Source organism: Rhyacophila brunnea, unplaced genomic scaffold, assembly GCF_057557595.1.
Source record: "Rhyacophila brunnea isolate RB1 unplaced genomic scaffold, BYU_Rbru_1.0 scaffold_10, whole genome shotgun sequence".
NCBI classification, from domain to species: Eukaryota; Metazoa; Arthropoda; class Insecta; order Trichoptera; family Rhyacophilidae; genus Rhyacophila; species Rhyacophila brunnea.
The window spans coordinates 11586735-11608275 of record NW_028232752.1 but is presented as its reverse complement, the minus strand read 5'-3'; the positions used below and the strand labels follow the sequence as shown (position 1 = coordinate 11608275).

General features: G+C 30.8%; 1 protein-coding gene across 1 annotated transcript in view; it reads left to right on the top strand.

Annotated features, from left to right (window-relative positions):
- Nucleotides 1-3185: 3185 nt before the first annotated feature.
- Nucleotides 3186-21541, top strand: part of LOC147078890 (RYamide receptor-like) — a 206290-nt gene continuing 187934 nt past the window's right edge. Inside the window, exon 1 of the mRNA XM_085955336.1 lies at nucleotides 3186-3772. Within this exon, the coding sequence (XP_085811462.1) occupies nucleotides 3186-3772 (587 nt within the window). The remainder of the gene's footprint in view (nucleotides 3773-21541) is intronic.

The window sequence follows — 21541 nt, the reverse complement described above, 5'->3', positions numbered from 1 at the left end:
ATTAGTTAACTCGATTAATTATTTTTCTTAGAATTGACGATTTACACCTCTTGAGTGTAGTATTTTTATTGTTATAAAGAATTTTGACCTATTATTAGGTTTGACGATTTATTATAATAATATTATGCTGTCCAGAGTATTGTTATTAATAAGATAGGGTTTTTACTAATTAGGTTTTTTACTGACACTTCAGCTATTCATAATTTGTTTATTGTATTTTTTGTTGTAACCTCTGACTAAATATGTAGGTAATGGAGTTTTTACCTACTTTATTGTATTGATTTACTATATAAAGCAAAGTTTAGGGTGTTCGTTGTCAGTGTGTGTTTGCCTTTGGTGAGTGTACACGACGCCTGAAGATGCCGAAAGGCGAAACCCGGATCGCAAAAAACGACTTACATGGAATAGTATAGAGCTTGAATCCATTAGAATTTGAAGACAAATACGTTTGACTGACCAAGTTTAGTGTGCGCTATTTATGTTGGATCTTAACAGCCTACCTCCACCCTTCGTCGCTGCTATAAACCTTGTTTCACTGTCGTTATCTTAACATTAAGTAAAATTAATATAATTTATTAAACTTTACTTTGATTTTAATTAGGTACAGTATTTTAATCTTTAATTAAATTGATACCTCGTTAACTGTTATATTTTGCAAAAAATCTTAATTTTCATAATTATAATAAACTTTTGATACAAGCCTCAAGTGGTTTTAAATACCTTTTTTGCTGATCCTTTTTAGTATCTTGGCAATTTTAATGAGGTATAACCCTAGCATTCATTATTTTCAAAATAGGAAGCTTAAGCTCTATAGACATAACCAAAGAGAAGACGAGGCAATACGAGTAAAAATATATACAATATACTTTTGTTTATTTACAAAATGTTTTGAATAATTTTAACAAACATTATTATTTACATCTCGGTCGCTTACTTACGTAAAATTATTCGCTCAGTTATCAGTAATACATATGTTTGATGCTTTTGAAACAAGGTTTTTAATGTTTGTACAATATTTTGGAGTTATGTATGTTGGCTGATTCTCAGAATTAAAACTTTTTCAATACTTACTGTATTTAACGTTCCCTTTACAATGCTGATAAATTCCGTCCATACCGATGATGTCACTTTAAGTAACCATAATAAATTAACAAAATTACAATAAATAAAAGGAAAATGCCTATTTTGGCAACATAAATAATACGTCTAATAAGGTTTTACGGCATTTAGTGCATTTATTTTAGGAATAACCTTAAATTTTTGGTATTAAAGGTAATGCGGTGAAGGAAATAATAGTCATAGAGCTTGGATGTTTTGAGATGAACGTCTATTTATTGATACAAGAATAAATGAATACAATAGTAAAGATGACTGCCTGAGGTTATAATCGCGGGTATGGAAGTACTGGTGAGTTCGATATGATCGAGAGATTGATTATATTAATGAGCTGAGACTGGTCTCGAACGGTTGACTATGTCGAGTGAAGGACTCGTAACGATATTAGTGCATCGCGTGATGGATTTGATGAGTGAGTGGGGATTCATGGATTATCCTTATTATTTATACAAAATGCAGTTAAAAGAGATATTGTCACAATTGACAAATCAAAACAGACCCCACAGATCTAGTCATGGTTGAGGAAATGCTGACATTCATTATTGCTCTATTGTTTTGTTTTGATAAAAAAACAAACATAATAAAGTGTGTTACTCATGTAATGCTAAGTGGTATGATTGCTACAATTAATCAAAAAATTATAAACATCTTAAAGTCTAGAATTAGTCATAATACTATTATGATCTCACACCTTATTTAAATATCTCTTTCTCACAATATAATTGAGCATGCCTCCCTTTATAACATATACTTTTAGATATATCCCCTTAGTCCGTAATGGATTACGATGCTCTGTGTGCAATGTGCATTTATAATTTATGACCGGTAAATGCAGTCTTATGCCGTGTCCATATTGGCAACAAATTACTGGCAACATTATTAAATTTTACGATAATTATTATAATTTCTTAAGAAATATATATCAATAAATCGTATTTACTAGATACTGCTATCGATTTTGAAAATAAATTTTAATTGGGTATTAAAATATTGTTGATTCTAGCCGAAATATGAAAATGAATAAGTACATATTAACTTAATTATTTGCAGTTTAATAGGTAGTAACCTAAAATAACATTACCGTAACGGCAGGGTTAAGGCGGAATGTAATGTCACTAAGGACATCTACTTTATATGATTCATGTAATTAAATACTATTAATTACATCCACGATGGCCGTTTGGCTTAAGCGCCGGTCTATAGTGTCGAGGGTCCCAGGTTCGAATCCTGGGTCTGGCAAGTACACATATTGTTCAATTCAATTTGCGTATGAGTCAGAGTATGGACTTAATAGGTTGAGCAAGTGGCTGACATCCATTTCTCGTAAAAATAAAATCTGTTAAAACTTACAAACCTCCACTCTGTGGAGGCCCATATGATCCTATAAGGATTTTTTATTAAAAAACAATATGTATTAAAAAATGTTTTAACCAATCAATACGTACTTATCTAACAATCTCATCTTCATCAGACAGGTTCAATCCACCGCTAGATGAATGCCTTTTTTACGTCCTTACACTCTTTCCTGTTCCTATTTATTCGCTGCCATAAATACCTACATCCACATAATTTTGTGAATTCGTCAATACAGTGGGTTTTATAGAATCATCTAGTGCCTCGCGGGTATCACTGTATGACAATTATAAGTTGATTATTGTTAAGCGGTTCTCCACTGGCCAAATGAAAATATATAGAAAAAATGAATACCTAAATTTACTTTAAGTACAACTGTCATGAACAATTTCAGCTTATTATTTTCATATTTTTATGAGTATTTTTAAACTTGAAATCATATTTATTTATATGTACCTAATCCAGTATCGATATTTTGATGTTAAACGTCTACTAAGTTTTATTGTTATGTATTAGGATTTGTTAAAATTTTCTGAAAGTAAATTCAATCAGACTAAAATATCATTATTTATTTTTTTGTTTCAGATCGCCGAACGTGGATGGCAAAATGTGACAAGAAAACATAAAGAAAAAATGTGACTAATTATAATAATAATAATAAAATTAGTATAATTAATGTTTTAATTGCAAATTAAATGGAGGTATTCAACACAACGATGGTAGGCGAGGAAGTGTGGCTGGAAGACTGTTCTGGCTGTACGCCAACAGCTTTCAACACCTCTGGGCTTGACGCGGATTGCTCCGATCAGTCAGTCGGCCCAGGAGTTTTAAGCTCACCATATTTCCAAGCTTTAGTAACAATACTTTACAGTACTATATTCTTCGTAGCTTTGATAGGCAACGGCACAGTGTGCTTTATCGTGAGAGCTTTTCCACGCATGCGGACGGTGACGAATTACTTCATAGCCAATTTGGCTTTGGGAGATATTTTAATGTCAGTGTTTTGTGTTCCGTTTTCGTTTGTGCCACAACTTGTGATGAACCACTGGCCTTTTGGAGGGGCATTATGCCGATTAGTTAACTATTCCCAGGCTGTATCTGTTTTAGTGAGTGCATATACTCTGGTAGCGTTGGCTGCTGATAGGTGTAGAGCAATCACAAGTCCACTGAGGCCAAGACTTACAAAGCCAGCCGCTCAGGCAGCAATTGCCGGAGTATGGCTGGGTGCTTTGGCTACTGCTGCGCCAATCCCTCTAGTTTCCGCTCTCGTCAAGCCGACTGCCTGGCATCAAGCTTGTGACAGGTGAGTTTTACATTATGTTTATATTACTAAATTAAATTACCTTAAAACATAGTATAAGCGGTCATACTAAAAATTATGTGAAGGGCTATCAAATGTATAAGACGTAAAAACATAGTATTTATTGAACATACATATTTTTTAAAAACACTCCTGATAAAATATGTTATAACCAATAGATAAAAGGAACCTGCATCTCTCGGATATCGCGCATACACATAGACCATTATGGTAAAGGCGTCATTCTTAATTGCGACAAATTATAACTAATGGCTTTTAATACTCTCTCAAGCCTTTTTTAAATTGAGCTACTATTGACAATCGGCTTTTGTATTTTAAATCAAAGTAGGTATTACTTTAATTTCTAATCGACGTCACGAATCACTCCAAGATTGTTTGTTCTAACTTACTTGAACTTGCCAATAATTTAAGTGGTCTATGTGCATGGGCGCGGTACCCGAGAGATGTAGGTTCAATTCCTGCGGGGTGTCTTACTTTTTTCAAAAGGATGTTTTCTATTGGTTATAATATATTTTTAATATTTTATAATATTTTCAAAATTATGTATGTTTATATGTGGTAATACTAAAAATTATGTGAAGGGCTATCAAATGTATAATAAGTAAAAACATAGTAGGTATTTATTCAACAATATTTCATGGTATTGCAGTTAAACTAGTTGAGATTTTTCCTGCTAATCTGGTACTCTAACCTACTTCTGTCACAAACAAGGTCTGGATAGAGTCAACATGGTTTTAACAGAAAAAATACATCTCCAGTCGACTTTTCTTACCTTTCCCCACATAAAATAATATTAGTCCTTCAACAATACTTAAGTAGGTAGATACTTAACTTTTCTTTTTACGATATTTTTTTATTATAATAAGTTACCATTGTTCAAGAACCGTAAACTATTATGAAGAATAAGTACTTATGTAGAATAATATTAGACAAAAAAATATTTTTTTTTTCTTTTATTTTCTTTAATACTTTTCGAAAAAAAGACAAAACTAGCGATTATTAAAAATCTTTTATTTAAATACATCATTTTGAAAAACACTTCTAAGAAAATATATTATAACCAATGGAAAAAATCTTTTTGAAAAAAGTAAGACACCCTACAGAAATCGAATCTCTTGGGTTTACGCGCCCCGTATTGTTCACTATGCTACTAGGTGACATACTAATTACTACAAATTTTAACTATTGGCCTTTTAATACCTACTCATCAGCGTTCTTCTAAATCAAGCGACTTTGGCAATCGGTTTTCGTTTTATTAAATCAAAGTAGGTACCTACTACTTCAATTACTAACCGATGTCACGGATCTCTCCAATATTTTATGATGTAACTTTCTTGAAATTGCTAATAATTTTGCTAACTATTTCGTATGATGAGGTTCATGATCGAAAATGTTTGTTTACATCATATATAGGTTGATGCAAAAATAACGAAAATTTTTCTTGCATAATCTTTAAGTTGGTCGAATTTGTCTGAATTAAGGGTATTGTAAAATTTGGAGATTTCTTATAGACGATGTAATTCTCTTAAATCAGTGTCACACTGCAGATCAATAAATAATCTCAAGCTGTAGCTCTGTCGGGACACTATTAATATCTATTGAAATCGATGTTCAACGTAGAAAAAAGTGGTTACATAGTGTGAGATGAGACGCAAGAAAGACGTACTGAGATAATACATTTACGAAACAACAAATTCTTCAAATTTTAATCTATTGTCAATACTTTTTAAAAAAAATATAAAAAAGTTATTAGTAATCAGAAGTACAATTAATGATGGCGAGCCGTAGTTTGCCCCAACCTGGTTTGGGCCGTGTTTGTTGCAGTTTTCCAGGTGTATTTTACATTCTTTGCGAAGCGACCGAAAAATCAGCACATTTTTTTAAACATAAACTATTTGATTTTTTAATGGGAAGAAAAAACGTTGTATTTCCAAACGTGGGTTTTCGTTGAATCAACAAAATATTATTGAATCAAAAGCAAGACAGTATAACGTCGTAATTCCATACTTCAACATTTTCTGCAATGTAGCAGAAATGCAATCTCGACTGAGAACCGTCTTCAATTTTTGGAGAGGCTTACAAAAATAATATTGTGTTGTCAAACTAGTGTTATATCATGTCACTCAATATCAATAAAAGCTTGTCCCAGCTTTTTAAAAGCTTTTTTTAGTTACCTACGCAGAATTACGCGAGTCATTTTATTTGTTTTTTATAGATAGAAAAATCAATTTATAAAAATATAAATCTAATTGTTTGGCCAGTAAATTTGATTTTTTTTTATTACCATCATTCAATTTTTGTAAATAAAAATCTGATTCTACATTATAATAATTACAAGATAAAAAGAACTTTTTATATACAACGTTTTTCAATTTTCTGTTGAATCATATAAACTTGACTTGACTAGCTTAAACGATCAAAAAAAAATGTACTTGATAGAAATAATGTTGAAATGTCATTTTGACATGTCATATTGATTTCCATAGTAACGCACGTCTATATTAATAATTTAGTTGCTAGACACCAATAATGGTGTCGAGATAACTTATCATATAAAACAGAATTAACTGAAAATGAATTCAATTCTACTTAAATTTGGCTAAAAATATTAAAAATGCATTGGCATCGTGTTCTGATATATTCTAAAAGTTTCAAATGTCAAGTTAGTCGGGAAGTCAGTTAAAAATCGATTGCAAGATTTGTACCGGACAAAGAACCACCGGACAAATAAGAATACGAGCTAAGAAAAACTTTTAAACTTTACTTATACATTTATTTTGAATGCTATGTGGTCATTGGTTTCCGAAAATAAATATTACGGTTAACTGTGACATGGCCAACTACATACACGTACAAATTTAAGAACACGTCAACATACGTTCCGAATGCGGGAAACGTCCCAGAATGAGTTTTCCGAGATCTTGGTCATACATACCGCACACTAAAGTATGTAGTAACCCTGGTTTTATTTGAATAGCTACTTCATCGGTAGAATCTAGATGGAAAGTAACATTCTATTTCGCTGTTAGATGCCACAAATTAACTAAATACCAATTATTTCTCCAAATTGGAAACGAGTACAAATAGTCTATTGATGTAACTGAAGGCTGGATATACTAAACTAGTTTTACCCTTTTACCCAACACAATATAGGGACACTCCCAGAGGCATCCTATCACAACATAAGCATATACGAGATTCTTGCCATCTCTTTACAAGGAAGCCAAAATGAAACCTTGACAATATAATATAACGGTACAACTTGCAAAGTTAAGATAAGCTCTGCGATTATATTCACAAATAAATCGGTTAAGTATTATTATAAGGTATGCAGACATAATATTTGGTTTGATAATAATTATTAACTTCGTCCAATTACGGTATAGTATCAAAGTATAGGGCAGCGCAAGGTCACTCCACTTCCCTCATTCCATCACAATATCTGCGCTTGTAAAACCTGCAGATTGTTAAACATGTACGTACTCTGAAAAGTTCCAGCTTTTGAGCTTTCAGCATTTATATTTCAACCGAATCTTTAGGATACACTGATACTACCGCGTTACAAACACTGGAGTTCATTAGCTAACATATTATTAGTGCCAATTTTGACAGCTACGTTATTAAATAATTAGATATGCGATAAGAGAAATAAAATAACTTAAAATATATTCTACCTAACTGTTAGAAAACAATATTTGGCTATCAGCTAAATAATAATGTACCTACTGCTGCATCTCTCTGCATCCTATAAGATCAAATTTGTTTGTATAAGACTAACTATTTGATGGTTAATAAAATAATATATTATTATCAATAATTTGTTTCAATAAACTAGCTTGCCTACTCTACAAGCAAGTAATGGCAGAAATTGATAAATTGACATGTTCTTAAAATATACATTCAATAGAAATAATGAATTTAGAAATTTGTATATTCAGAGTTTTTACATATCCCATTACAATTTTAACATAATATACTGGATGCCCGATACTGCTCTCTATGAAAGCAAGTGTGGTGTATTGTGGGACTTGTTATTTGATTTACCATGTTTGATCCTCAGAAGATCATAATATGGGCATCCACAAAGTGGAGGTTGTATTAACAAATTTTTTAAGAAGATATTGATGTTAACCACTTGATCAACGTAGTAGGTCCAGACTCACATTGAAAAACAACATGAAATTTAAAAAATGCGGGATTCAAACCCGAAACCCACAACATTATAAACCTGACAAGTAACCGCTCGACCATCGTGGGGATCAATACCCAAGAGGCACTAAACGCACAGAGAGACGTCCTAAAACCCATTGGATAGACGAACTCAAAAAGTTCGGTAGATGTATGTAGCTGCAAAGAACTAGAGACCGTGAAAAGTGGAAGGAGCTATGGGAGGCCTTATTTAGTAGAAATATTGTATTTCAAAATAGGAATATCCATCCAGACAAAAATGTTATATTTCAAAATACCCATATTTAAATCCAATTTGGCAGATGGAATGAGCTCGATTTATATTTTTTATGAACGAAATTGGCAAGATAAATTTATTTTATTAATTTAAATATAGCTGAAGTAAGGATTGCAATACCGAATGAATATATCAATACCGGTATGTTTTATTGAATACCGGTATTAATAACGGTATTCGTAAAAACATATTATAGAAAAAACCTATCAATAATTATAGCTATTAAAATATATATAAAACACTATTTTAAAGCCACCTAAAGTATAGGTAAATCGTTTTACAGTGGCACCATGGGTACGGCGAATGCGGCTTGCAGTTGTAGTGGTATTGTTTGCTAGTATTGAAACAGGCATTGTCGCAAACAATTCAATACACGCGCGATTTGCCTATGATGCCACTATAGAATGATTTACCTATACTCACCTACATATTATATTATGATGATATTTATATGTATAGATCATACTATTTTAGAATTGCTGATTTTTACAAATACTATTTTAGTCTGGGTACAGGAAAATCTCTCTCAAATTCAATATTATTTTTGTTGGATGTACTATCAATGTTGGATCAATAGTTATAGAATATGTTTTCTTTTTTCGAAATTTTAATTCTATAACCTACAAAGTTATCTGAATAATGGGATGGGGGAGCCACTATCGAAAACTACCCAATCAAGACTCATAACTGGACAAAATCTGACATTCGAATGAAATTTTCAAAATGGCGTCATATGGTAGTTCGTAGTTCCATTTTTTACTATTCTACAGATAAGATTGTAGGTCTGTAAGTATATTTGAGGGATTTTATTTTAATTTTATTTAATTTTGTTGGTTTCAGTTAATATATTTCCATTTTCGCAGCATTAATCTTATATACTAGAACATTGTATATTGTATAATAGCAGTAGTAATAAAAAAATAACATTAAATTCATTTTAGAAAACATACGCGTGTATGTTTTCTTAATACCGAAAATACCGGTATTTTAGATTTTTAAAACCGATATCCATAACTAATTTAATACCGGTATTGCAAACCCTTAGCTGAAAGTAACACATTATATGACCAATACCATCATAAGATGTACCTACAATCCCTAAAGCCTAGTTTCGGCTCATATATGAAGACTACATACCTGAGTGACTGGCAGTCGTAAAAGATTGACGTCACATTACTTGACCAGATGTGATTCAGTTCGTCTGATACCTGATTATTTTGAAGACGTTTCAACTTAACTTTACGTCTCTAAAAAGGTTTCCTTCGAATAGAATATAACCGAAAGCCTAAAAGGTTTAATTCAAGAGCTAACGCACTCAAAATAAATTGCAAATGGACATATTATTTCCGCTCCACGTAAGTCTACTTTTCGTCAGTACTAACACTCAATTATACTTATTATCATCTCAGTGTTTCTACGCGGTATTCAATAATGATCTAAGTGGTATATTCCAATATGAGACTTAGCACCAAAATCAGGAAAAAATTGTGTTAAAAATGCTACGATATATTCTGTGAGTTTAGTATGAAATACACTTTTAACTATCTAATCTAATCTACTAAAATCGAATTAGTCAGCCAAATATAAAACTGCCGTAAAAATTTTGAGAATTATATGTGGAATTACTTTGTTAGAAGTCCGAAGCATTATTTTTTACCAATCTTTCTCATTATATTAATTTGTGTGAAAAAATAAATGAATTGGCAACTTATACATGGGTAATAAATCAAATTTCATTCAAACTCAGTTTATTTCTAATGTTGTTATTTGTTATTAAAAGTATTTTTTCGTTATATTTTCGTTTTTTTTTATTTTCCATAAAATTGATAAAAAAATCAATCCCGAATGTTTTGGGATTATGTTTATCAATCCCGGGATATATAGATATTGAAAATAGTTCGGGATCCCGGGATTGGAATCCCTAGTGCCTACTCGAATATGGACGGTTAACAGCGTAAAATAGCCCAATTTTCGGTTAAGAATCCAAGTTCTAGAAAGAAACAAGCGGTTACCCGGTTAAGCATCAATTACACTGAGCTTCTTTACAAGCTGTTTGTTGGCGAATTTATAATCTGACTGTAAAGTCGCCCAGTGTAATCATCGAACATGTTAGCTTGTTCGATGATTACACTAGGCGACTTTACAGGCAGATTATAAATTCGCCAACACACAGCTCGTAAAGAAGCTCAATGTAATTTAGGCTTAAGCCTGTTTCGGCTTAACCTAGTTTGAGTGTTCTAGTTGAATTTAAGTCGTGGCTACCTCCGGAAAACATTCTATTGATCCCAGACATAACAACTTCTTCTTGAACCCTTTTTATTTAAATCTAGTCGTGGATAAAGAAATGTTAAAATTAAATAAATAAAAATGAAGAACGTACATATTTTTTGGAAACACATAACCAATAGAAAATTTTTTTTTTTGAAAAAAGTATGACACCCCGCAGGAATCGAGCCTGCATCTCTCGGGTTTCACGCCCACACACATATACCACTATACTAAAGATACCATACTTAATTATGACAAATTTTAACTAATGGCTCAGAGAGTATTTCTGAAGCGTTTTCTAAATTGAGCCACTATCGGCTTGTGTATTTTAAATCAATTATGGTTATGTGTTATATCTTGAGAAAATATTAAAGAAATACTCCTTATAATACATTAAAAACATAAGCAATATAAATCACGTAAAATAGCAATACAATTGGAATTTGCAATAGGTATTATAATATGCCGTGGCCCGGCTATATAGTGCTTTGCTCTATTAACTATTCACTTTTCAGTTATCATTCTAATTTTTGGTAGATTTACCAAGATGACATACATGATAGTGACTATCCGCAAGTAATCTATAATTGAATTTTCTTTCTTCTAAGTTTATATATTTTATACCTACCAATAAAATTGAACGTTTAAAAATTGATTGTTTGATAGATGGTTGATAAAATTAGATTGAAAACTATTGTTTCTAAAAATATAAAAAGTTGGTGAATACAATTATTAATATGATCAAAAAATACTTGATAATTTATGAGGTTATCTAAAATTAATTTTACTAAATAAATTATGTCAGAAATATTTGTGGTTTTTTTATCTATTGTATTATTGATACATTATAATAATTATGTAAGTAAATATTGTTCATTAGCAGTCTCGGCTTCTTTTTTTCTAGATGCCTTTATGGATACCTCGCATTTACTATCTAGATTTCTTAAGGACTTTGGCACGCAAACTACTCTACTTGATGCTAGTCAAATAAAAATTGTGCCGGCTGAGAGAATATGCCTTATTGAAAACTATTCTTCTACCTGCATCGGGTATTGCTAATTTAAATTCGGCCAGGGCCTATGAAACCGCCTTGCAAAAACCCTGGAAGATTCTTTGTAGCGCAAGGCGGTGGTGATTCTGATTAATATTTTGTCGTATTCATTGGAAACTGAGGACTGCGATTTGTAGCCGAGTTTTTTCCCGTGGTAAAAGAAATGTCGCATAGGACTGATATTCTGAGCATATATTTATCCTATCTTATATGATTGCAGTCACTGGACCTGAAAGGCATGAATCATCGTTACATGTCACCATTTATTATTTTTATCCTTTTTATTACATCAATACATAAATTAAAAAGTGCATCTCTTCTGGCCTCGTTTGTCATGGTCCCCGAAAGGTCTCGAATGTCCGCACCAGTCTCGGCTTTGCTGACAGAAGATTTTTCTTTTGGCCAAATCTTTCATGATTTTTTCGCATAAATACGGATCTATTTTGCCAATAAAGCACCGGATAAAATATTTAAGATCAAGAATAAATTTTGACTTATCACTGTAGATGTCAATTAAAAAAAAAACTTTAAAGAAATAACTCCAACGGGGTTAAATCATAGTACAATCTCGGAAGCCAGTATTAACGTCAAGAAATAATACAAAAAAGGAACATGGTCCATAATAACTACTGTATTTCATGGACATTATGATAGGTGATGATACCATTTTGCTAAAATTATATGCGTAGCTGTTAGTATATTATTGATCAAATATCTATTTTCAATGTATCAAATTATTCGACCGCAATAATAAATTTCCAGCTACTCATATACCGGTAAACAACTTTTTACCTGTATCAGCAGATTGAATGGCGATATTAAATACGTTACCAATCGTTACGCCTAATAAAACTCGCTCCTGCATACATCTTCGACTTCTTCATCATCATCCTCAACACCATAACCTACGACACATCGACTACTCCCAAAACGATAACACACACATCATATACAACATATGTTTTTAAATTCTAATCCATCCAATTCATGGAAAAAATATAATCAAACCATGATGATGGTTACCATCCACCATCAGCGCAATTTTAATTGTATTTTTAAAAGAGTACTTAACGAAACCGTTCTACCAGTATGTATTGTATTCCCATAAACTACTTGAATATAATATCCAAATCCTCAAATTTGGAAGTTTTCCTAATTAACGTTCTCATGTACTGACTATTCTTAGGGTTAGCACCCCTATTTTTATTTGTAGTTGACTCAACTTTATCCAATCTATTGTATCTAACCTACGATGTATTCGTGGTATCAACCCTTTATAAAGTTTTAGTACGCGTGGCTAATGCCAAATGGCAATCTCTAACTAAACTTATTATTTAATTTTTAAGTAAACGTTTTATATATTATTTTTTTACACCCATTGGTTATTGAATCAGTGAAAGATGATAACTAAACCATTGTATAATTTTGAACCAACGTTTTATAATACTTTTTATTTCACCTATTAATTTCATGTGAAACTCAATGTATTACTTTTATGTCATTGTATTGTATAAATTCCACCCCATAGAAATTAAAACATGACTTTGATATTTTATTGTATTAAGCACTATCCCAATGTAGCTCCTTAAACTTAACACTTGTAATATCTGATCTACATGTATTTTACCGCTTCACATATACTTACAAATTAGTAGAGTTGGGTATTTCCCGAGAAAATCTCAATCTCGAGATTCGAGATTTTCCGAAATGATGAAATTTGAATTTTCGAGATTTGGGATTTCCAGGAAAGAATTCTCGAAAATTCTCGAGATATTGGGAAATTTAAAAAAAAACCGTGTAAAAATCTTAAAATCAATGTAAAAATAGAAGAAGACTAAAAAATATATGTAGGAAAACAAAAATAATTCAAAACAATACTTATTATAATAGAATTTCAAAAAGCACAGGCTATCAATCGCTGCGTCTGACAATCGCGTATGCTTTCGAGACAGAACATTCCTTGATGTTGCAAAAATTGCGCTCATTTTGAGTCGACGTTGGCGTAATTGTGTTAAATGCCCCGATCAGTCTTTAAACGTTTAGTGTTTCCTGACCACTTTTTTTATATAGAAAATCGTTGTTCAATTAATATATTTGATAATAAAGAAATCCCGAGAAAAGATTCTCGAGAATTTCCGTGGGGAAATTCCCGAAACCCAACTCTACTTACAAGTGTATTATTCTTTATTATAAACTATGTAACCCTATTATTAATGACACTCATTTTTTATATTCATTTCAAACACCTTATGATACTTTTGACACTGTAATCTTCAACCCCTTTGACCACTCCTGTAACCATAACCATAACCACATAACAACATAACCATTTTGTTTAAATGTTGGCACTTGATTTTATTCGAAACACGTAATTTTTGGTGCAGAATTGTAGTTGAGCCATTATTTTGATAATTTTTTTTTACGATTCGTATCCTTTGTTGTAGTGTATAATTTTTCATAATTAATTTCTCATATCTCGAGAAGAAATATGTCTAATTTTAAATTACTAAGTTATACCAGTGCAAAATAGCATTGATACGTTCTTTGTTTTTTTCACTATATAGTATCTTGTATATTGTAAAACATTCATCATTTTTTACTAATTATTTCAAAATATCGTAATATACATATCACATAATATATTATGTCATCAATAGAATTCTGCAAGGATGAAAGCGAAAATAATGATCGTCCTTAATTGAAGTAATGGTTCATAAAATACGTCGATCATTATCCGGTCTTTTGCCTTTCCGGCGCCACAACATTTATTTATAAAAAAAACCTATGGTGGTTCACGTTTTTCAATTTCATAATAATAATATCATGAAAATTTGATCTCTTACGTCGTATCAAAGGAATATAGCTAATATATTCATACTTAAATATTATAACGAATATTTCCTTTTGATTACATCATATTATTTATTATTCACGAAAGATAACTTAGTTTTAATGCCTATTACCTATTCATGAACAACTATTTTATAAAGTATTTTAATTGAAACGGTAAAATTAAAATAGCGGTTCTTCACCCATAATTCTTCAACTATGTAGGTACTCGTATATATTTTTTTCCATTATACACTAATTTTTTCCATATAGTTTCGCATTGTGATGTCGCAGTATGACTCGTTTTCTGGTGACTTATCTGGTAACATCTACTAAATTAACCTTTCATCAGGGATTAGGCCAAAACCGGCTTCTGGTAGTTTTATAATAGGAGCCTTTTTTTATTAAAATACGAAATATCAGCTAATGCTCTTTAGCTATTCATTTAAACAATATTATTACATTTGTTATAAAATTATGATTTATATAAACAAAACAAATACATTATATTACATGTACCCAATTTAACCACGTTAAATTAAAATTAAAGGATTTAGCTAAAATTTAGTAATATCGACTGCTTAATCTTAAAACCAGCTAACTCTATTTGTTCAGGAAGGACAAAAAACATAATAATTTAACCATCGAGCGGAATTTAACAATTGCAAAAATACACATGGATTTTTTTACACGTAAACTGCACTATGAATTGATACGAGTACATAATTATTGATTCCATTTTATAATATATAATGAAAATATATATTATAAAGAGCGGAGTTGTTCTATTTAGAATATTAAAAATTTGGCACCCGCAGTTAGGTGTTTTCTACAAAGAACGAAAACACATTTATTTACAGGTTAAGGAATTTGAAATTTATTATGAAACATGCATTCTAAAAAAATGCACATCAACATGTAATTTTTGGTCAAAAGTGCAGTTGGCTGATTTTATTATAGTTAAAGAAATGTTAAATATAATCAAATGTTTCATATTCTTTCAAATGTTAGCATATCAAAATGTTGGTAAGATCACACACTTTAATTTACACAAAATTACAGTCAGCGACAGTTTCAGGTAAAATAAAAAGTCATTCATAATCAGGAGGAGCAGTACACAATAAGTTCACTTGTCGATTACGTCACTGGTTAGGTGTCAGTTAGATCATGTCCTTTTGGCAGACCTTAGCACATTCAAAATAATTATTGTATTATGCTGTAATTGTCATTTTTTAAATTAATACCTCTCTTGGTATTTAAAGTTGTTTAATGTATTCAACCTTACCAGTCTTAGATACTTTTTTTCTATTATTTCATGAAAGTACCTAGGTTCATGAGCCTGTCAATTTTTTTTGCACGGATTCGACTCAACCAATAATTTTAAAACATCATTATCAAATTCAACATGTGGATCAAAATCACTATATGGAAATATTTAAACCAACGTTAACACTTTGACTTTCATTTTTTTGTTGTTGTGGTTATTGTATTAAATCGCGATTGAAGGTTAAAAAAATATATTTTTATGCTTTCTTCTTAATTTCTGCAATTTTTTTGAAGCATAAAATAACCTTTTGTTTTATTCAAAAACAATGAACCGTAATCTGGTTTACAATATACGACAGAATTACACGTTTTTTTAGAAATTTTTCAGACTTATAATTCAAACTAAAGATAACATTTACTTATTGAAAAAGATTGACGACTTTTTCCCTTATTGTGTTCAAGTAGGTAAACTGTGTAAAAGTTTTAATGAATATTTAATCATAAAATTATTAACATAATAATTATGTTAATTTAATAATTCAGCACTGTTTTGGTAAGTAGTTAAATTTGACTGGAATAGAAGAGCAAAAACCAAGTTTTGAAATTAATTTAGCACTAAAATTTAAATAAAGTTTAGACCACTATTTATAAACGTGAGAATAATTAGCATAATGTTTAAAATTTAATATAGCATTAGTATTTTTTGCCTTTTTAGACATAGGTAAAGGCTGCTAAGTGTAAACGCTTTTTACGCTAGTTGTATTTTGACAAAAATAAAACGAATGATTTTTTTTTTCATTAATTTCTATTTTTTTTTGAAGTTGCATTTTGAAAAAAAACTTTATACATTAACTAATATAAAAGTAATGAATTATTTTAGATCTGAGGGTAGAGCGTTCACACCAACCCATGTGAGGCAAAAAATGGAAACTCGGACTAAAACTTTCTTAATATACGCTGGAATTGAATTGTTTGGCAAGTGAATAAAAAACAGTTGGAACATATAAAACATTATTTATTTTTCCAGAAATATTGATAATTGCAAGAGTTACAAGCTTGTCGTTTGCCCATCATCTCCAGTGGTGACCCAGAGACTTACATCTAAGACTTCTTCATAAACCTTATATAGCTCTAAATCCGTTGTATATTACAAAGTGACCTGTCCGAGCTTGTGCGCTCCAAAGACATTAATTACATCTAGATAAAATTAGTCAAAGGTATAATATAATGACAATATGTACATACAATACATGAATATCTACATACTTTTACTAATATCGTTTATGTTAGGTTATGTTGTATTAATTAAGATTAGAATTCTCACTGCATTGTATTTATGAATATTATTGACGATGGGGTTAAATCAAAGCAAGACGTTACCAAATGCTTTGGAAATCTTATCGATCGATGTCAACTACATACAGGTAGCTAATTTAATTTGCGAATATTTCGTGACATTGTTTACCTGGCGACATTTCACCTTGTGAAAACAGAAGCGCAATCTGGCACGTTTAATAATAAACGCATCCAGCATGTAAAGTGTTTTGATATTTTGGTAGAGCACCTGTCAAATAATATACTAAAATCATAAATGGTTTATTGAGATATACGTAAGCATGTTCACGCCAGATATTTCAATTTTCGATACATTATTCTGATACTCATTTTATAGAAGATATAATAATAAACGTAGCATCTAATATCATTTGCATACTATCTACCGGTGGCGAAGGGTGGTGGTAGTTTGTTAAGGTCCGCCCCATAAATAATTCACAATAAACTTTGTCAGTCATACGTATTTGTTTACATTGAAATAAGACTACAATTTACCCAATTTAAACCCTGCAAAACCGAGCGATAATAAATAATATTAAAAAAATACTCATATATTATATATATATACAATATCTAAAATCAAGCAATTAAATCATAAATAATTTTGGATTGTTCATAGATAGAAAACTATTTTGTATCTATTATCATCAAGGTTTAATGAATTAAAGAAAAATAACCAGCTTTATGTGTAATCTGTATTCCTAATCAAACGAAATCAAATAAGTATGAATGAAAAAGTATGCACAATTTTGTCGTACCGCCCAAAATATACGACAACTATTATGGTCTGGTTTAGGCAGGGTTTAATTGATTTTTAAAAACTTACCAACACCATCTGTAAATTGTAGACTTAGTTCAATGAAAACAAAAACGTATGACTGTCATAGTTTATTGTGGACTATTTATGGCGGATATTAACAGCCTACCTCCACTCACGATGGCCGCGCAGTTTAAGCGTCGGCCTATAACGTCGTGGGTCCCACGTTCGAATCCCGGGTCTGATAAGTACACATACTGTTTTTCAATTTGTGTATGAGTTAGAGCAGGATTTCCCAAACTTTTCCTGCAATGGAACACTTTGCAAACCCGGAAATTTTAAGGGAACACTTAGTTTATTTTGAAGGTTATTTTTATTAGCGCAACTAACCGTTCTGCCAATTTTGGCAACTGTCTTTAAATTGACAAGACTTGTCAGCCGGTCAGTTATAAACAATATACCCATATTTTTCATGCACACGGTGTGAGAAAAGATGGTCCTCCGTCTGTACCTAGATTATGGCCCCCACATCCCAAAGCAGGCCCCTAAGCTAGCATCTTTGGCGGGCCCCCTACTTACCGCTAAGGTTAAAGGCAATGTGACGATCTACAGTTGCATATTCCAAATGGTGTTCGAGGTAAAATTAAAGGTATTTTTAGCGACACTTTTTTACTATTAGTGCATGTTTGTGATGTGTGTTTACCTCACTTGGCTGGTCGATCTCACACGCCGGGCCCCCCATAAGTCCAAGCCCCCAAGCTAGAGGCCTGTGACCCCCCCCCTTTTGGGAGCCATGACCTATCTAGATACTTGACGTCATTATAAACATCAGTGGAGATTGATCATCACTCGCCTTTAAATATGAAGTAGAATCTATAATTATTTTAGTTTTACTTATTTTACTTCGACTTAGTGGAAGATCTTTAAGGATGTTGGAGTCTTGGAGTTGGAGTATAAAACCTTTCCAAATGGTCACGGAACACCTATTTAGGTTCAGCGGAACACTTGGGTTCCACGGAACATAGTTTAGGAAACCCTGAGTTAGAGTATGGACCTAATAGGTAAAACAAGTAGTTGACATCCATTTCTCGTAAAAACTACTCAGTTATCTGTGGAGGCTCATATTATGATCTTCTTAGGATCGGACATGGTAAAAAAAAACAGATAATTAATACTATTAGAAAGGTTGTGAATAAAATGCTGTGGTATTTCGGATACTAAATTTATTATTGAATATAATGTTATCGCAATATTCTAGTATTATAAAAAAGGTTAGTATTTTATTGTTTATTTAGTAGATAATTTAGATAAATAGCTAATATAATAAACAACTAAGGGCATGAAAATCGATTTATCTACTTTTACAGTTTATCAGTTGAATAAAAAAAGGAGAATCCGCTTCGGAGAAGAATTATTATATACCATAATCGAATAAATATTTTGTGAAACAAAAAGGGCGGTATTTGATGAAATTTACCCTTGAAATTTTTACGAACTGTTGAAATATTGGACAAATAATATCCTTTGTCTTCTCGAAGATAAATTGTAAATTGGTTCTAAAAACAAAACGGGCCAACCAACGCACAGACTTGTGCAGGAAAAATAATATGTTCTTAAAAAAGAACAATATTGTATTATTGCCTACAAACATACGGTAATAATTTAGGGGATTAAATACCAAAATGATATTGATAAAGTAATAAATCGAGATGGAATAATTAATATTGTCGTAGCGTTTATATTTCAGTAATAACTCTAAATATAACAAAACAATTATATTATTATTTTTTTACATTATTAACACTTTAGTGTATATATATTAATATGTACCAGTAGTAAGGGGTGGACGTAGGCTGTGAAGACCCAAAATTAATTATGTAGTACGTCATCCATCAAATTGTATAATATATTAAGGGTGAGCGTCATGTTTCTAGCAACCGAATATGAAAACTATATTTTTAATTTATTTTACTGTTAATTAACGATTTAAATATACTTACAATTGATTTTTTTAATTCAAAAATAAATTTACATTAAAAAATACTGTTATAAAGTATGCATTCGTTGAACAAATTCGTATTATATTATGGTTATTACAACGTTTGTATTAGCTCGTATTCGTTCGTATTATCGGCTTCTTAACGATTCCTTACTACAAATAGATGGAATATTTACATACTTTTATGTTATTACAACGTTTTTTTTTTTTGGCTCGTATTCTTGTTTGTCCGGTGGTTGTTTGTCCAGTACAAATCTTGCAATCGATTTTAACTAACTTCCCGACTAGCTAGACATTTGAAACTTTTAGAATATACCAGAACACGATGTCAATGCATTCTTTTAATATTTTAGCCATCTTTAAGCAGAATTGAATTCATTTCCAGTTAATTCTATTTTGTATGAAAAGTTATTTCAGGAAAATCCGTAAAAAGTAAAATAACATTATTGGTTGCTAAGGGGGTGGTCTTAGCAACTAAATTATTAATATATACGTGCGTTACTATGGAAATCAAAATGAAATGTCAAAATGACATTTCAGTATTCTATATTTGTTTGTTTGTTTGTTTGTTTTTTATTTACTTCATATCAAGTACAAGTTTGAGCGTATTGAGCATATCGAGCATAATAATTCAACAGAAAATTTAAAAACGTTGTATATAAAAAGTTATTTTTATCTTGTAAGTATTTTTATCATTAAAACATAGTATAATAAGTTGTCTTGGTTGTGGTAGGATTTTCAAGAATTAATATTTTTTTTAATATTATTAAATGTAGATATACAATAATTATATTATAATTTGAAATATTTTTATATTGAATCAAACTTTACTTTGGTGTTCGAATTTTTAAAATTTAAAATTAATAAATTCGTGAAAGTCGTTTTAATGTTACGAGAAATTATTACAGTGGTGAACTTTTGCCATAACATAAAATTAATACCCAATTAAACAATAATATTATCAAATATTACTCAGTGTGAAACAGAGATCTTGTAATAGATTTACTTCACAGATAATTATGTCATAATGGAAGCAAAGATAACTCCATATTAATAATCCAAGAATACAGCATGTTGCCTGCTCAAATAGATTATATTAAAACCTATAAAGCGCTCCTACTTATTCTATAATATTTGGTTTTATACTCGAAAGTTCCATTAACATGTCGCGCCGAATGTTATATTAAATTTTACCATATTCAAATTTGTCTTGATTGCCACGTTGTTCTACGTCACGAACAGAGTTAAGGGCGGGAAAAATATTTAAATTTGGAATGAATACGCGTTTGTTATTTTTGATTTCGCTTGTTTATTCCAGAAACTCGTTAATTACTAGAAACAAGTGAGACATTTATAAGATAGCTTTCTGTATCGAAATGACTTACTGACTCTTAGATTAGAACAACAATTGAGTTAATTATAGATTTTGGTTTTTACGCTAAGCTTAGTATGAAATTCTTTATATATTCTAATGCTGCTTAATTTATCTTTTTAATGAAAGTATGTTCATTATGTAATATTCTAAATTAGTTTTGTACTTTATATTAAATATGTGTTGTAATAAAGCCTGATTAATAAACAGGTCACAGGTATGCGACAGGTGGTCTGGCCTACCCCTTTTTGGCTCATACACTATTTTTAATTTTCAAACAAATTTTAAATATTTCACACAATTCATACTAAAATAAGTTTGTTATTATAAGAGTCTATGAAACTATGTTTACATTATACTCGGGTAATATTCATAGTTTGCCAAAAAGTAACGCAATTTAGAAAAACAC